Consider the following 17,713-nt stretch of genomic DNA (forward strand, 5'->3'; position numbering starts at 1 on the left):
AAAGGGTATCATGCTTCAAAAAATATATCATTTGAAACGGTCGACGACGAGATACTTATTTTTCATTTGATTACTGTGCTGTGCTATGCTGCGTATGCTGAGGAGACTGGTGATCATTGCTGAGTGCTGACTATTGATGGCGCTGATACTGAGACGGCGGTACATACTACTACCAGCGCTTTCAGATTACGACAGGAGCACAAACCAGACAGAACTGACCAGAACCAGAGCGATCGTTTCTGCTGATATCAGGAACCAGGAATCCGTAATCTGTATGTGGTTACAAAATTACCTGCAATTTGCAAACATGAAATAGCAGGCAATAATTTGTAACATTCACAAGTGAGGTTTCGGATATTGGATTTGAAAATCAGAGCTAGTCTTCTAAAGCCTATTTTATTAATTTATTATTACTTATAACTTTAAGGTATATCACTTAATTTTAAATATCTAAATATTTATTCCGACGAATTTTAAGAATTTAGAAGCTAATAGATGTACCTAATTATAAACACAAAGTTTTTATTTGTTGCAAAACTTGCATGTATGCTAAATATAACAATTTTAGAGAAAATATTTTCAGATTATTATCGTAATTTACAAAATGACATCTCCTTGGAGAACAATTCAAGCTGTTGAAGGGCCTGTTAACTTATTAGATATAACATCAGAACAGCTCGCAGAGAGCTTACATGAAAGGTATAAAAATAAAAAAACCTTTAGTAGCTCTTTCACAGCTTTGATAAATTTATTAAAGTTTGTGAAAAGTTTTCTTTCTATCATTTTAGTAAGAGATCTGATCTTTACCTTTTATTGCTTTAATGATTATGCAGATGTTTGTTAATACAGGGAAGTACAAGAAAATGGAATAAATTTTGATATTTCCCAAGAAGAAATTACAATGGACAATCTAGAGTTAAAAGATACTGACAGCGATGCAGCAATTGCATATATGTTGCAAGACCAATATGACAGGCAACATGATTTGATGATAACAAGAGAAGAAAATATAGTTAATGGTGATGCAAAAGGTAAATTGAAACATTATCTTTTCTTTTATAAATGAAAATATTAATTATTATTATTGATATTTAATATTATTATTTAGTGAATATCTCATATTCAAATTATAAAATAAATTCTTCAACTAAAGAGTTACCAGTACCCGATATTGATTTAGATGAGCAAGATATTGATCGATTTGTTGTAAGTTTGATTTAAAATTGTAGCTCTGATAAATGTGTAAGGGATAAAACTTTTAATTTTTTTCAGAAAGTTGAGAAGGAATATGCATCTATACCACGCTGCGGCTATAAAAAAGTTGATGATGGGTCAAAAATTATTACAAAACATGATATTTTAATGTCATCAAGAATAAATGCCTGCAGACTATTGCAATTTCCTCCTGGAATTCATACCGGAGATACAGGAGGATTTGATGTAAAGTTAAACAACAAAGTGTTCAACAGCTTACGTGAACATAGTCACGCCCAATATTCAAAACAAAAACCAAAGGCCAAGCCACATAAACCATGATGAATAATTAGTACAAAAAAGTCATTAAATATTTGGCTTCTTGAAACAGTAATCTTACAAAAAAACATTAATTAATAAATGAATCTAAGATAAAAACTTTGTTTTTACCTGTTTTTAATTATATTAAATTTGCTATTTTGAAAAAAAGAAACATTCTCTCATCATACAAAAATAAATTTAACTCCTTAAAAACATTAAAACAGCAATTTATTTACAAAATTACATGAACTATAATAATGTATAAAATTTGTCAAAATAAAGAATACCAGGTTTATGTAAACATGAGCTGTATACTTTCATCATGTTAATTTTTTCATAACAAGAGGCATATCACAACAATTAATGGTGCTGATTTGCTTATGGTGGGCTAGTCGTATGATTATCTAATATCTTTGGTAGGAGGTCTCAATGGAATTTTTCCAAGGATGAATTTATCAGCTAAGTATGAAGCTTTTTCGTCATCTGTCAGTTGTCCTTCTAGTGAATAGACAGAATCGTCGATTGTTTCTTTAAATAACATAGATACAAAAGGAGATTTTCCAAATGGACTAAATCCTTCAGAAGCCTCATTTTGCGTTACATTTTCAAATGGTGAAGTAGCTTTTGTAGTTGCTAATGCAAACGGGTTGCTATTGGTTGTGGTAGAAGTCGTCGCTCCAGTACTAAAGAATGGCGCTCCAAAATTAATTACTGAATGAGGTGCAGCGTTAACAATACTGCTAGTTACGGTAGTAGGGGCAGTTCCAAATGGCAAAGTGGTAGATGTGACAGTACCAAAAACCGATTGTGAAAAGGGTGGTGTTGTCAAACTCGTGTTACCGAATTGTGATGCAGAAGTTACAAATGGCGTACTAACAGATGATGTGACAGCTCCGAAAGATGGATTGTCGAATGATGACGTACCGAAACCTAGAGCAGACTGAGTGGTCTGGGCGTTGGTGAAGAGATTTGAAGTTTGAGCAGAAACCGCAGTACCAAAAGCGTTGTTAGCAACAGAATTTGCTGTGCTAAAGGCATTACTAGTGACAGGGGCCACTGTTCCAAAAGTACTACTTAATACTGATGTTGCGGTTCCAAACGTATTAGTAGGAGCGGAAGTAGAAGCAATAAAAGTACTATTCGGTAATGTTGCAGTTCCAAAAGTATTGCTAGATTGAACGACTGAACCAAAAGCTGCTGTTGAAGTGTTGGAGTTGCCAAAAATATTCTTCCCTGTAACTGTATTCCCAAAAGCTGCCTGACCACCAAATAAAGATGTGGTATTAGAGCCGAATGCTGGTGCACCTCCAAACGTTGCTCCACCTCCAAACGCAACTGGATTTTTTGTAGCAAATGCTGGATTTATGGATATATTTTCAGAGGATGATTTGCCAAATACTGTACCTGAGTTTGGAGATATTGTTGTAGCACCAAATATGCTACTCGTCGATGTTTTAGCTCCACCAAATATCGAATTGCCTGATTGACTAGTTGACCCTCCAAATATAGTATTTGATTGAGTTGAAATGCTACTTGGAAAAGCATTGTTGAATGTACCTGCTTGACCAAAAGCTGATTGAGTTGGTACACCGCCAAATACTGAATTACTTTGAGTTTGTGCAGATCCAAATGAGGACTGTGTTCCACCAAACCCAGTTGCTGCTTTTGTTGCGCCGAAAATTGAATTTGAAGCTGGTATATTGCCAAAAAGGCTATTTCCTAGAATAGGTTTTCCACCAAATGCTGCAGTGCTATTTTGTCTTGTAAATACAGAAGATGCATTGGCTGTTGAAGTAAATGTACCACCAAATGGATTGCCTTGTCCACCAAAGGTTTGATTACTAAAAAGATTAGGTGTAGATGTACTACTGGGTTGACCTAATTGTGGTGTGGCAAATGTAAATGACGAGGACGTAGTACTTCCTGAATTTTGCATACTTGTGTATACACTGTTTTCAAATTTTTCCTAGAAATAATAAATTAAATTGGTTACCTACTTATTTGTAATATTATTAGTGTAATTTCTCAACACCTATATCTAATAAGTTAATATTTACAAGCATTATTATCATATCTGCTGATGGATTTTTTAATGCATTCCATCGAGTTCTCATATCTTGACACAATTGCTGATATTGTGCTTTCTGAAAGAAAAAATAGAATAACAAAGTTCTAACTCCATAAAACAATTTTTAATGATAAATATATTTGTACCTACTGCTTGGTCAATCATTCTATTTTTTTGCGCTTGGTACATTTCCCATCTTACTTCTTCAGGTGATAAATCCTCCATACCAGGTAAACAAGGAATCCCTTTTAATGGGGCATAACAAGATAGCAGCCATTGCCCACCTTTTTCAGCTAAGTGAATATCTTCTGCTACCACTTGCCTAATAAATTAATTATAATTCTATTTAACCAAAATAATTATAATATTTCTTAAGTTTACAGAAAAAATTAATAATAGACTCACGCTAAGCTTTGTCTTCTAATTCCTAAACATAAACAATCATATTAGATAGCCTTAACCAAATTATCATTTTAAAGAATTAGTTGTTTTACTTACCAAAATTATTTATATGTTCGTATTGACAATATTGTCCATAGCGACAATTTCCTTGCTGATAGTATTTACATACTACCATTTTTAGGTGTAGCTTAAAAAGTTTTCAATAGTTTAAAATTAAAGATGAAAGAGGTTACATTACATGCAGAGTGCAGAGACAAGAAATAGGGTAGTAAATGGTAGTAAATAGAAGTTATTGACTGGCGTTACTGCAGCGCCGACTACCGACTGCCTTTAATCAACTTTAATGCTAAAATAACATTATAACATAAGCGAATATATGTATAGGCTTGACTTTATAAACCGTAATAAAATAAACCAATTATTGAATTAAAAATTGAAGGTGAAGAAAATATATACAAGTTTTTCAAATACTTTTATTTATCAGTAATTTTGCATATATTTTTTTATGCGTAATAAAATTTAGATGTAATACCTATATAATTTTAAGATTTCATTCTGCCGTTGATGTGTCATTATCTGCATTTGAAGATTCCGAAGTTAAATTTACGGAATTTGGCAGATTTGTGTCAAGTTTACTTGAATTACCAAATATCATTTTGTCAGGCCTAAAGAAAATAATGATTACATTAGGCGGTGAAATGTTCTAATTCTAAAATAATTATAATAATCGTTTTATCTCACATGGATAAAGAAATTGTCTGATGCATCATATTTTCGTTGTTCTTCGAATTTTGCTCTACATCGGATTGGTTAGCAATAACTGTTTCATTGTTCTGTAATTCATTATTAACTTTTTGAAGTAAATTGCTGTCTTGTACAAAACTTTTAAAAGCTTGTGATAGATTATTTTTTACTTCTTTTTCTTTTAAAGATCTCGGCTCATTACGCGTCATAGTCCAAAATGCTTTTGAAATAGCTATATACAAATTAATTTACAGTTGAATCATCAGAAATATATTTTTTTTATCAACTTGAAAACTTAATTGTGACAAAATTACTTTTACCGGATTCATCTTTTTGACGTAGATTTACACCTTCTTTTATGATATTATCAAAGGTGCTTCTTCCCTGGAAACTCTCAAAATTCTCTTCTCTTGGTCGATTTGATTCATCTATTCTATTTTCTCTTAACGGATAAGGACCAAATATTGGCATTATAAAATCTTCGTCAATTAAATCATTCAATGAGTCTAATGACAATGCTGCATCAAAATTTTCCGTATTTTCGAATTCATTATTTGATCTTCGAAGTAAAAAAGGAGGCCGTAACCCGGATAAGTAAAATCCTCCATTTCTAATGCTATTAATCCTGCCGATTTTAAATTTACACGAATATACTTTCTTATAGATTATTACTATTTTTTTAAATTATATACTTACAAGCTATCAGAATAGGAGCGTCCAAAAATAGTAAATAAAATTATCACCAAGCTCAATATGTAAATAAACATTTTAAATTGTTTAAATACGATTTGATGTGATTAGTGTAATTTTTTTTCGTAAATGTCTCAATTTTAGCAAATGACAATCGTAATATCGTTGCTTTGCCAAATTTCTTCTTATTTACTACGAACTACACGTAATTAACATACATATACTGGTTGCCATGATACGGTATACGAATATTTTAAATAGATAAAAAACATTATTCTTTGGTAAAAAGAATCTTTTTTTATTATTCATAAAGTTTGTTTTTTTTAAATCTGATTTTGTGTATAAAAAAACTTATTTATTAAACGACTATTTTCTTTTCGCGCGATTTTCCATATTTTATTATAGGATATGACATGGCAAGCCTGCTGCATACCAACACAATGGCAGCGAAAGGAAATGTGTAATTATATACGTATCCGAAAAAAATCATCCCATAAACGACCTAATTTACCAACAAACAGTGCTGATAATGTGCATAACTGCATCTTTACACATTCTCACTTTCATGATATTATGTTGGTGTACAGCAGGCTTTTGACTTGTGGATATTTTATTATCAACTACTACGTAGTTGTAAAAAATTTAACTAATTATCAGACCAAAAATATTTATCTATCAAAACGCGTTAAACAAAACTACAAAAATATGAACTATTAAATAAATATAATATAAGGTTTTTACTAACTAAACTTTCATATAAATTTATTCTGATCAAAAAAATTAAAGTTGCACTAGATAAAACCAATAAATAATGCAATCAAAGTAGCTTCTGTTTACATATGTACATTAATAATAGCAAATCTTAAGATGGGTGCTTGTGAGATCAATCAACAAAAATGTTGTTAAAAGTGTTGTACTACCTTTGGTATTTTACCTTTTTGAAAACACATTTCACGAAATATTTGTAGTACATAGTAGTCCTCGTATAAATATGCATATATGTATGTAGCTTTTTAAATTTCAGTTTATTAGTTTGTAAAAATTACTACTAACGCCTATTAGTTATACCGTGGTATATGTAGAACATAGAAATTTTGTTTTACAAAAGCTATCCTCTTTTTATGCCTCTTTGTTAAACAAATTATGTATTAAGTATTTTTATCTTTAGTATGTACACACATACACAATGTCATCTAAAAGAGGACAGGAATTCTTTAACAAAACTAAATACTGCATAGTATGTTTTTATCGTTTTAATCGAAAACAAAATAAATCTTACGCTTCACGACTACAGATTGTATAAATTTTATAAATCTTGTGTTATAAATAATTGAAATATTCTTCCTTTTCAATAATTTTTGCTTTTAAATGCTAATTCCTATAAAAAGTATCATCTTAGACATTTTATCTTTAAAGTCGCATTTATTAAAATTTTACCTTAGACTATTCTGTTCTTATGTTATTTGTATAGAGGTTTAATATGCGCAAATGAAAGATTTCGAATAACCGAGAGTATGCAATTACTTCATTGAGTTTTAACATTTCTACCTAAATATTTCAGTACATAAAAAGTAAAAAATAATGAAATATGAAATGAAAATAATTATCATAATATTGTTGTATATTTATATTGTTAATTTAGGTTTATATTATTTTTGAAGAAAATAAAAAACTTAATTTTCAAATTTATAGCTATTTTTCTTTAACAGAATTTCACCGAGAAAAATTTATTTTTTAAAAGCATATGTAAAAAAAATATGAGTTTCAGTTATATTGTGCTTACTATAAATTTCTCATTAATTAAATCTCATTCTTTTTTATAGATTTTTATATACATATATTTAACTTATAGAATTAACATTTATCTCTTGGAGTGTATTTTACCGAGTCTGATTAAAAGTTAAACACAAATTAGAATGGTATAGTTTTTTTTGACAAGAACTATATTATTCTAATTAGTGTGGTTAGCATAATCAGACTTGATAGAATTCACCCTTAATGATAACTCTCTAGTTCTATAATCCAAATTAAAAATGTGCAATATATGAAATTTAAAAAAAAAAACATTTGAAATGCTTTATTTAATACGTATTTTAGTGAGTTTATTAGAAGCAATGCAGACATTATTTATTATTTATACTTATGAATGAGTCAAAGAATGGATTCTGCAACATGAAAGGTGCAATTTTAATTTTTTCTTTTATTAAAGAGACGTAGATATTCTTTTTTATCCCGAATTTCCCCGTTCATTCTTTTGTAATAATTTAAACCTCACAAAAAATACTATAATACATTATAAATAAATGAATAAACAAATATATAACTATCAATGTATTTATTTATTCATTTATTTATTTATATATCAGCTGTATCATTTTGATTTTGGAATGATACTTCAACAAAATAAATGTTAAATGGAAAACCTGTCCAAGGCTAATCATCTAAATCATTGACGTGAAGTACTTCTCTATGAGTTAAACCAGCTTCAAGTAATGTAAAAAGTTTAGTGGAAGGATAAAGAATCCTCCTGGGATAACTTGTTGTGATTTCGAAATTCGCTGGAGAGTCGGGCTGACTAAATATCCAATTAAAGACATCCTATAAATAGTTTAAAAAAATTTTTAATTAAAATTTACCTAAATCATTGGATACATCTGATTTGTCAATTTACCTGGACAGTATCAGACATAAAAAACCGTCTTTTCATTGTTCGTTCGCCAAACTTAATTTGAAGGTGGCATGCGTTTGGATGACGGGGTTCAGGCTCTTGAGGTACTTTTCGAACAGTAAGCTCCTTTTCCTTACGAATCCGTTGAACTTCTTGTTCTTGAGCATTTAGCTGCTCCTTTTCTTTTGCTTCTAGCTCTTCTCGAGCTCTACGCTCCTCTTCTCTTTTACGGTCTTTTTCTTGATCAGCACGTAAGGATTCTTCATATGCACGGTCCTGTTGTTGCCGCAGTGATTGAGCTGCGCTGCGTTCGGCCCTAAATTATTAATTTATATTACATTGAATACTGTTATTTTAAATATAAAGCATTTATTAAAGTTAGTGTCTTATTACCTATCTTGTCTTGCTTGAATCAAGCTTAGTTCATTATGGTCAATAATTGTTTGTAAGCGAGATATTAAATCTGTAGGTGATGGTGCTCCTTCCATTCTAAAGCAACAAGAAACTAACAGATTAATAGGAAAAATATATATTACTTTATAGTATATTTATTTCATTAAATACCTTCCTACTATGGTCATCTTATTATCTTTAAGAACAATCATTGCAAGAAAAGGATAGGATCCAGATTTTAAAGCTTCTGCAACCTTATATCCTTCCCCAGATTGTACATTACATGCCCAGAATAGAGTATGTGTATTTATAAAGCGAACAACTTGTTGATCGCATAGAGTGTTCCTACAATATTTGCCAATTTTATATTTTGTAGGTTGATTTATATTGCCTAAACTTTCTGCACTTTTTGAAAAATAAAAATATACTAAGTGTCACATATAAAATATATATTTTAATTAATAATGCAGAAAGTATAGACAGAATGAAAATAAACCTGAGAAATCTTCAAGAGATGATAATTAGTATATATTTACCTGCACCACTGATCTATATCCTGAACCTCATCTTTATGTAAATAAACTAATAAAAATCTTAATTCCTGTTTTGCATCAGAAAGTGCTTGAGTATAAGAGCCTTGATAAAAGACTGGATGACTAAGGTTATAACGCTCCTCAAAAGATCTTATAAATTTAATTACATCCTCCACAGGATCAGATGAGACTATTATAATACATTAAAAAAATATATAACAAGTAGATAATTATTTTTTTTTAAAGTTTTAACTTACCAGGCCTGACATCTGACCTAAATATTGCAAATATTAATTGCAAAATGCTGCTTACTATATTGTAACATGTGGTAAAGATATAAGAAAGAAGTCCACCACTACCCCCAGAATTTCCAGAATGATTAAAATAAATTCTAGAACCAGTATCATCTACAACCTGAGGAGGTCTTGATCTTGAATCCTGAGCATACATTGAAGGTCTACCTTCGTACAAATTCAATTGCTCCTATCAATAGAAAAGCATAAAGTTTTGTATTTAGTATTAAAATAATCTAGATAAACTATATTTTTTTGTTATTTACCTGAACAGCCACTTCTAAATTCCAATTGTGTCTTTGCAGTACGTCTCTGCATATTGATAAATCTTCGATCCCTGTTAAATCCTGATAAATATGAGAAAATATTGATGACATTGTTAAGAAATAGAGAAAATTATTGTACAGTGTATTGTATAAAATACAGTTTACCTGAAATTGAAGGACCTTTTCAGTTTGGTCACTACTAAGCTCACCCAGAGCAAAATCTGCCATGACGATATCTCAGTGCAGAGATCATTCGTGAGTATATCATTCGATTGCTGATCGACACTATCGATTCATTATTGAACAAACTTCAAGTTGATGGCCACGCCTGCGTACTTGCGGTTCGCTCGGAAATATTCGGAATAGAGTCCAGTTCCAGACGTTCCAGACTAGACCCAGGCCAGATAGTTCATACTTCATAGTTCAGTAACTTCAGTTCAGTGTTCAGTCTGTTCAGTCGACAGTCACTCCAGAGAGAGAGAGAAAGAGAGAAAAATGATGTTCTATCTCTTGCTTCTTTGGTCTGTTTAATTTTATAAAAATAATTTAAATAATTTAATTGAATTCAATGTGCAATGATAATAGTGGCAAATTGGTTCATATATTGTGTTCAATGATAGTGTAATATGTAATCTGTTTTCAACGTACACGTGTTTTCACTGAGGATCGCCAAGCTCGACTTGAAGGGTAACCTGGGGTAAGCCAGGGCAGGTAACCTAGCTAAAATGGTATAGTTCCCGTCACACGAACTATTGAACTATATTATTTTAGCCGGGCTAGCCTTAAATTGAGCTTGGTGGTTCTCGTCCTAAATTGCCACCTTCGTAATCAAGTTTTCCGCCAAAAATAACACGAAAGAGTTAAAAAAATGATAAATTTCTAAGTTTTTATAAAACTATTATCTATTTAACTTTGCATATGTATATAAATTTTCATTTAATACGCGTTAAAGGCTACGAAATATTGTGCTTCTTATTTTCCTATATAACTCCAATTTGGTTAATAGCCGGTAAACCCTAAAATATGTATCTAATGATAAATCAAATATTTTGTGTACTAACTGTCATTTATTTTATAGGCGCTATTGTTAATATTGTCATTGTTGGTAGAACCACACAGGCACCTGTTGACTTATACTTAAAGATACAATTAGAGTTTCTAGATTTTCTAATTACAACTATATAGTTCTATTGGTTTCTTTATATTTAAGATTCTTTGTTTCTCTCCATGATATTTAAGTATATTTGTACAAATTTAACCTGTTTCTCTGTAAATAGCTTATTTTGTATAAATTTGAAAATGGAGATAGAATCAGATACAGTTGAAAATGTGAAAGTAGAGATTCAGGAAACACTCTCTTCTATAAATACCATCACATTAATGATGTATGAGCATTATTTATAATTTACTTTATTATTATTTATTAAATTTGTAATAACTTTTATGTTCTAGAAAATCAGAATTAAGCAAACTAAATGACTTGACACAAGAGAATGGAGAATTGCAAAAAGTTATTGAAAATGTAAATAATTCATTATCACAAAAACTAAGAGGAATGGGTATTGATACAGAAAATCTAATAAGTGAATTAGAAAATGAAAATGATCTGGAGAGTAGTTCAACAAATGATATAATATCTAAATTGATAAGAGATCAACTTTTAGAAATTGAATCTAACTCAGATTCATGATTTATCTCTTCATACTTTAAATTACAGTTATAAAAAGGATTGATAATTTTAGATATTAGTATAATAAACAAAATAAAAATAGTTGAGTAACAATTATATACATGTAATAACAATATTAATTCTATAACATGAAAAAATATTATTTGGAAAAATTTTATAGTTTTGATTCGGTTAACCAGGTAAACTTCTGCTCCTTTCGATCAGCTTGAGGACTTATCATTATATTTATAAGGCTAGGTCCATCAATTACTTCAATACATTCTTTCAATGCTTGCTGTATCTCATCTACTGTTGTACAAAAATATCCCTTTTTTGTAAACATCTCCATCATTTTCTCATAACGTGTTTCACAAGTTAAAGAAAATGGAGGTAATCTATAGAAAGAAAGGAACATTGAAAATAATGGTTTAAAACAACTAAAATTTAGATAAATATGAGTGTATAAGCCCTGAAGTACATACATTTCTGCTGGACTTTCAGTATTTCGTAATTCCTTAAATGTTTCAATATCCAGTCCTCCATAAATTCCATTATTATTTACAATAATGATTATAACTGGTAATTTGTATCTATAAAAATTGATTTAATATTTTCATACAAATTTATAATAAATAATATCAATTTTTACCTAAACATGGTTTCAATTTCCATTCCTGAAAATCCAAAAGCACTGTCTCCTTCTATGCAAAGTACTCTTTTATTTGGCTCATAATTTTTGCAGTACAATGCAGAAGCGATGCCAAAGCCTAAGCCTACTCCCATAGTACCAAAAGTACCAGCGTCAAGTCTATGACGCGGCAGATCATTTAATAATACAGTACGTCCAATATCCATAGTATTAGCTCCCTCGGAACAAATAATGCAATCTGCAATTTGTAAAATGTTATTTATGTATTATTATTAACAAACCTATCCAAAGCAATAGATTTTTTTTACCTTTTGGAATTATATCCTGAATATGCTTAAACACAGTGTAATAGTTGAGCGGTACACTGGTATTCATAGACATTTTCTACAAATTAATTTTACAATTTGAATTTTTAATTTATTAATAAGAAAAATAACTTAATTTCCAGTGTGTATGTCGCAAGAAAATGATTTGTGTGTGGTTCAAATGTATTATAGCATAAGAATCCGTTAGTTCATTCCCCCCAGGTAAATGTCATGAAAGAGATACAAGATGAGGAAGAGATTTCTAAATAAAAATTGTTTAATTTCAAGATGGATAAAAAAAGTAATTTTTGTTTGACCCTAAAATATCATTTGAAAGCTACATGAAGGCCACTATTTGGATGTTTTCTATAGAATGCTCTAATTATTTTTACATATTTTGTAGCTGATCTCAAGAGTTCCAAAACGTTATTATGATTTATCATTTAATCCTATTGTTCACTAGATACGTTAATTAGAGATTATAAGTATATAAGGGGCTAAGGATAAGTATGAGTGCGATTGCGCATACTACTTCAGTCAAACCATACCTATTTGCAATTTCAAATCTAAATATCTAGTGAGCGATTGGAAGAAAAGATAAATCAACCGAATGTTTCGAAAAACTCTTGAGATAAGCTACAAGAGTATGCAATAAAAAATAGCGTATCTCTAAAAACCGAAGGTGAATATCGCGTAGCCTTCCAATGACGTTTCAAGGCCAGACCAAAGGTACCATCTTAGTTCTCCTTTTAAATCGAATAAATTTTATTTAAAAAATTGTTTCATATTTGAAATATCTTTTAAGAACTTTTCTTGGGTCAAATTAAGCGCGATGGATTCTATAAGTATACAGAATGAAATTAGCTGAACCACATACAAATCCATTTCCCACAGTGTACGTACTCGCAGGAAATCTTTATTTTTTTCACTTTTTGTGTGAAGATTTTGCCACCATAAACTTTTTTTATTTACGCTCCATTTATACTCTTTTACTGACTTAGTTAACGCCTCAACCGCTGGTACCAAATCTGACTGAATCGCAACTGCTGCGCCAACCGAATTATGAAGCTCCTCCGCGCATAGATCAATCTACGTATTTGTTAAGCATAAACTCACAACGTTAAAAAATAACATGAAAATTATATATTTCCATATAAAGTTTTCTTATGCTTGTCAAAATTAGTACCTGTATAATTTTTACGTTTTCTTGATATCGAGGAAATTTACCGAAATGCAGCATCCAATTTAATCTAGCACCTAACAAAAGTATAACATCGGCTTGTTGCAGAGCAAATGTTCTCGCACTGGAAACGCAGCGATCATCTCTGTCAGGTACAACGCCTTTGCCCATTGGTGTAGGCAGGAAAGGAATTTGAGTTAAATTTATGAATTCTCGAATTGACCTTTCCGCGCGTGCATACGCAGCACCTAATAAAATATCCATAATAAAAATGTAAAATATACTGAATAATTATCGTCGACATCATATCGGCATTCGAATAAATAGGATGTTGAAGAGAAAGACAATTCAAAATACATCAGCCAATATCAAATAATGTACCTTTGCCCACAATAACCAATGGTCTCTCTGCTTTCATCAGTACCAAAGCAGCTTCGATAATCAATTTAGGATTAGGAAAAATCACGGGTGGAAGCAACATAGATGGTACTCGAGCAATGTTGGCTTCTTCCACATTTTGTTTCAATAAAGTGGCCGGTAAGTCCAAATAAGATACACCTGGGAAGAGTAAGAAGGGAAAAGTTGGAAAATCGTGAATTTATTGAAGGTTTTAATGAGGCAAGCAAAGAATTAAGATAACGGTAAAATAAAAGATATTTTCCAAGTATCAAACGGTATGGGTACCTGGCCTGCCAAAGGTCGCAAATCTTAAGGCCTTTTCCACGTGCAAAGGTATAAGGGTAGCTGACGGTGGTCTGGCAGCATATTTACAGTAGGGTCTGCTTGCTTCGACCTGAGGCCATTCTTGAAACCCGCCAATACCCTCGTGATCCTCGGGGCACGACCCACCCAGCACCAATAATGGCCTGATGAAAGTGAAATTTTTAAAATAATAAACTCAGGAATACGTTCTGGTCAAATTTTTGAATCAATATTATTTATATTTGTCTGATGTATATTTTACCAGCAATTTATTTGGGCATTAGCCATACCGCCGAAAGTGTGAAGCAGACCTGGTCCCGATACACACAATACAACGGCAGGTTTTCCTGATACATTAGAAATTCATTATAGAATCAGAGATTTGGTGTTAAAATTATTTTAATATATAAATCTAATTAAATATAGACGTGAAATTCAAGTGTTTGTGCGATTGGAATTATGGAAGTCAGTTCAGTGAAAGGCATGCATATTACAGTGTATGTTATAATAATAGAGAAAACTCTCTTCGCGCGTATCTTTTGGTCAAGAAGAGGATTAAATCCATTATAATACTAAATACCGTTGTACTCACTAGTCAAGAATCCATAGGCTTGAGCCGCATAGCATGCAGCTTGCTCGTTTCTAAATCCTAAATATTGAATGCCAATCGACTGTATTGTTACGGCCAGTTCTATGATAGGGTGGCCCATTATACCAAATACATATTCAATACCCTATTTTATTCCAGAAATAAGTAAAAAAAAATTAAAAACTATTAAAGTGTTAGAATTTTCCTTCGTCAAATTCAATAATTTATATAGCAACATGCGTTTATGAATTCATAGTATAATATCAAATCTACACAAAATATTTGAATAATAATTCTGCAAATATGTGTACATATCAATACGATTTGCAAAATTAATGTAAATTATGTTCATCTTCTTGAAATTGTTATAACTTGATGTTTAACGAGTCAAGATTAAACGTGATAGTGAAGCAACGGAAAATATTAACGAAGATAACCCAACAATTTCCCTTATCGTTTGAAAAAGTAAATGTTAATTTATAAATATCATAGTGTTACTATAAGTATTTCAATTAGTTTTGATACCCAAAATGCATCTGTATAAAAAATCTGTATAACTGTGAGGAAAATATTTTATTCAAATGTAGCGCCAGTTCAAAGTACATTCTTAGGCAAAACAGTCTGAAAACACGCCTGATTTATTGTTAAATAATAATCGTTTATAGTAATGCATATATATATATATATATAAGAATAACAATAGAAATAGTTAACAAATTTTTGTATGGATTGAAAAAATATATTCTGATCTAGAAAACTTATTTATTCATATTTCACTACCGTAAAGTTCAAACTAACCTCAAAATTTTAACTTTAGTGACAATTTATTTCTCTATATTTATATATATACATATAAATAAAACTATTACCTGCTCCTTCAAGGATTCTGCCATAATTAAATCCCCGTTTTTCATTTTGTAGAAAAGTATAAATAATTATTGGAAAACAAAGGTAGAATAAGGAAATTCACAAAACTGTATAATCCTTTAGTAAAGTGAAGTATCAAGCAGCCTTTACCATGGCTTACTATATACTTGCACAGCTCTGATTTGGTGCTAGATACTATCTATATACTGAGACGGAATGACGGCAAGTGATAAGGCTAATAACAGAATAAAATCTCCTCGCGGCTCCTACAATTTTATACTTTTTAACCTTTGTACAGTTTCATATTCATGTTAATTTTTATTCTTATTTTTATCACTTCTCATTGCTTTTTAATATCAGTCTCAGTACAGGGTCCGCCAACTTAAAACAAGACAAACATAAATACACTCAAGAAGACATATATTATTATATATCTCTGTAATTATTAGGAATATTCAATTTTTGCCTAATACATGTAGGAAACCTCTTATACTATTTACTTTTGGAGAAGTCTTATATAAAACTTAGATATATAACTTTAATAAGCACGGAGAGATAGACATAAATATTTTTACATCTATTCTTTAGCGCGATTTTGAAGGAGAGTCTTTTAAAACATCTACTCCTGGATGTACTATTTTACAAGATGTCCTTCAAGTCTAGTAACACTTAAATATTTTCAAATTGGGAAGATTTTAAGAAAAATGAAGAAGACACTTTAGTATTTCAAAAAAGCTATCTCATGCATGATTAAAATTGTATAACCTTCGAAAGTACCCTATTTTAAAAGTTAACATGTGAAGAGTGTTATAATTTTTCTAATAAGAAAACTTATAAAAACTATTGCAAGTTTGTGATTTACATTACCAATCACAAATTTGAATTCAATAAAATAGAAGATGAGCAATAGTGCAATCAATTTTGAAATATTTATCCATTTTATAAATGCATGTATCGTCGAAGGAAATGATTATTAATGGATATTCAAAGCTTTTTTTGTTTTAGAAAATTGATTTTTTCATATTTTGTGTGAAGCAGCTATGTTATATGAATTCATTATCATATTACATGCTTGTAGTATACAGTATAATCCTTGTTATTAAATTGAGTGCAAATATAAATTGGTCTACATTGATTCTGATGCCGAAAAAATGATGATCGAGATATTTTAGCCAATAGGGTCTCTTTCTATTTCAAATCTTAGGAACAAGAGCGATGTAGGTCAATTTATAAAAGTGTATGGTATAAGTAATCCTATTATATTACTTCAATAAAATTGCATACTATCTATTCAACGTAAAACATAAAAAAAAAAAAAATTTTTTAATGCATTGAAGAATTGTGGATTTATTTCTCTCACAGAAACTCTGCATATTTCCCCTTTATAGAGAGAACGTCCCTAATATTTAAAACTTTTAAGTACTTGTCACTAATTTTCTGGACCAAAGATATAAAACTCTAGCTGCGTTCAGGAATCTACTGTCAGACTTCCAGTACTTGCAACATCATTTTATCTTCGTCAATCGACGAATAGAAAACACAGATAGAACGATGCTGCGAGTATCGGCAGTGTAAATTTCCAAATGCGGCCTTTGAAGTAGAAACAATTTTTATTTTAATAAAATCGTACCTATGGCCAGTAGTATATGTGCTTCTGCTATAATTATAATTAAAATTACATTTTTAAATGGCAGGAATTTCTAGCCAATTCAAGATAAGACAAGATGAGGAAATAAAAAAATGCATATAGTTTTAAACCGAAGCTCGAATATTTGTCAGCAAAACTACGCAATACTATTTTTAATGAGAGTACGCAAAAAGAAATTTCCTGTAAAATTTATTGTTAACAAATACTAAAAAATTACGGTGCTTCGCATACTATAGTAACATAATAAAAACTTTGTCAAAACTACCGATAAAAATGCAATTTTTACTGAACTATTTACTACATTTCTCGAATCTATAGCTTAAATTTTACCAAAGCAGTCGAAGGATAGCTATATGTAGATCTTTAATTATTAATATTTAGCTGAAGAAAATTTCTAGGATTTAATTTCGTTCGCAGATTACTCTGTCTAGCACGGTAATTTCACAGGAAATTTATTTCTGCACGTGTAAATTACACCATAGCGGTGGCTAACATTTAGATCGTTGATAGTATATAGAATAGCAAATCCTGA

At 30.5% G+C, this 17,713-nt stretch overlaps 4 protein-coding genes and 1 long non-coding RNA gene across 12 annotated transcripts; 2 read left to right on the forward strand and 3 right to left on the reverse strand.

Annotated features, from left to right (window-relative positions):
• The first annotated feature begins 202 nt into the window (after positions 1–202).
• Positions 203–1,756, forward strand: LOC136774079 (serine/threonine-protein kinase RIO3-like). Its single transcript, XM_066728163.1, has 5 exons — positions 203–427; positions 584–699; positions 850–1,031; positions 1,109–1,206; positions 1,273–1,756. The coding sequence occupies exons 2-5, from the start codon at positions 605–607 to the stop codon at positions 1,534–1,536; spliced, it is 639 nt and encodes a 212-aa protein (XP_066584260.1). The 5' UTR covers positions 203–427; positions 584–604; the 3' UTR covers positions 1,537–1,756.
• A 148-nt stretch (positions 1,757–1,904) lies between these two features.
• Positions 1,905–4,239, reverse strand: LOC136774077 (nuclear pore complex protein DDB_G0274915-like). 6 transcript variants are annotated; one of them, XM_066728161.1, is made up of 7 exons: positions 4,082–4,239; positions 3,989–4,010; positions 3,734–3,905; positions 3,573–3,659; positions 3,073–3,481; positions 2,920–3,012; positions 1,905–2,850 (listed from the first exon to the last, which is right to left on the reverse strand). In XM_066728161.1, exons 1-7 carry the CDS (start codon positions 4,158–4,160, stop codon positions 1,916–1,918), a joined length of 1,797 nt encoding a protein of 598 aa, XP_066584258.1. In that variant the 5' UTR covers positions 4,161–4,239; the 3' UTR covers positions 1,905–1,915. The 6 variants fall into 6 exon arrangements, with proteins under 6 accessions (XP_066584258.1, XP_066584255.1, XP_066584257.1 ...); XM_066728158.1 differs by having other exon boundaries at positions 1,905–3,012; XM_066728160.1 differs by having other exon boundaries at positions 1,905–2,838; positions 2,920–3,481.
• Positions 4,240–6,069: 1,830 nt separating this feature from the next.
• On the reverse strand, positions 6,070–9,952 carry Faf2 (Fas-associated factor 2). The gene is made up of 8 exons (XM_066728068.1): positions 9,738–9,952; positions 9,573–9,653; positions 9,271–9,496; positions 9,017–9,203; positions 8,652–8,825; positions 8,481–8,576; positions 8,091–8,403; positions 6,070–8,017 (listed from the first exon to the last, which is right to left on the reverse strand). Exons 1-8 carry the CDS (start codon positions 9,798–9,800, stop codon positions 7,853–7,855), a joined length of 1,305 nt encoding a protein of 434 aa, XP_066584165.1. The 5' UTR covers positions 9,801–9,952; the 3' UTR covers positions 6,070–7,852.
• A 62-nt stretch (positions 9,953–10,014) lies between these two features.
• Positions 10,015–11,576, forward strand: LOC136774032 (uncharacterized). Of its 2 annotated transcripts, none has more exons than XR_010822706.1 (4): positions 10,015–10,581; positions 10,651–10,957; positions 11,025–11,343; positions 11,442–11,576. It is a non-coding gene; the product is annotated as an uncharacterized lncRNA (long non-coding RNA). The 2 variants fall into 2 exon arrangements; XR_010822705.1 differs by having other exon boundaries at positions 11,423–11,560.
• Hacl (2-hydroxyacyl-CoA lyase) lies at positions 11,416–15,734 on the reverse strand. Of its 2 annotated transcripts, XM_066728067.1 has the most exons (11): positions 15,536–15,734; positions 14,670–14,811; positions 14,340–14,424; positions 14,060–14,241; positions 13,757–13,933; positions 13,382–13,623; positions 13,099–13,284; positions 12,199–12,274; positions 11,891–12,128; positions 11,724–11,831; positions 11,416–11,636 (listed from the first exon to the last, which is right to left on the reverse strand). In XM_066728067.1, the coding sequence occupies exons 1-11, from the start codon at positions 15,578–15,580 to the stop codon at positions 11,417–11,419; spliced, it is 1,701 nt and encodes a 566-aa protein (XP_066584164.1). In that variant the 5' UTR covers positions 15,581–15,734; the 3' UTR covers position 11,416. The 2 variants fall into 2 exon arrangements, with proteins under 2 accessions (XP_066584164.1, XP_066584163.1); XM_066728066.1 differs by having other exon boundaries at positions 11,416–11,831.
• Between the last annotated feature and the right edge of the window lie 1,979 nt (positions 15,735–17,713).

Source organism: Prorops nasuta, unplaced genomic scaffold (genome assembly GCF_024137725.1).
Source record: "Prorops nasuta isolate Cenicafe-Biocafe unplaced genomic scaffold, Cenicafe_Pnas_1.2 PNAS00006, whole genome shotgun sequence".
Lineage (NCBI taxonomy): Eukaryota > Metazoa > Arthropoda > Insecta > Hymenoptera > Bethylidae > Prorops > Prorops nasuta.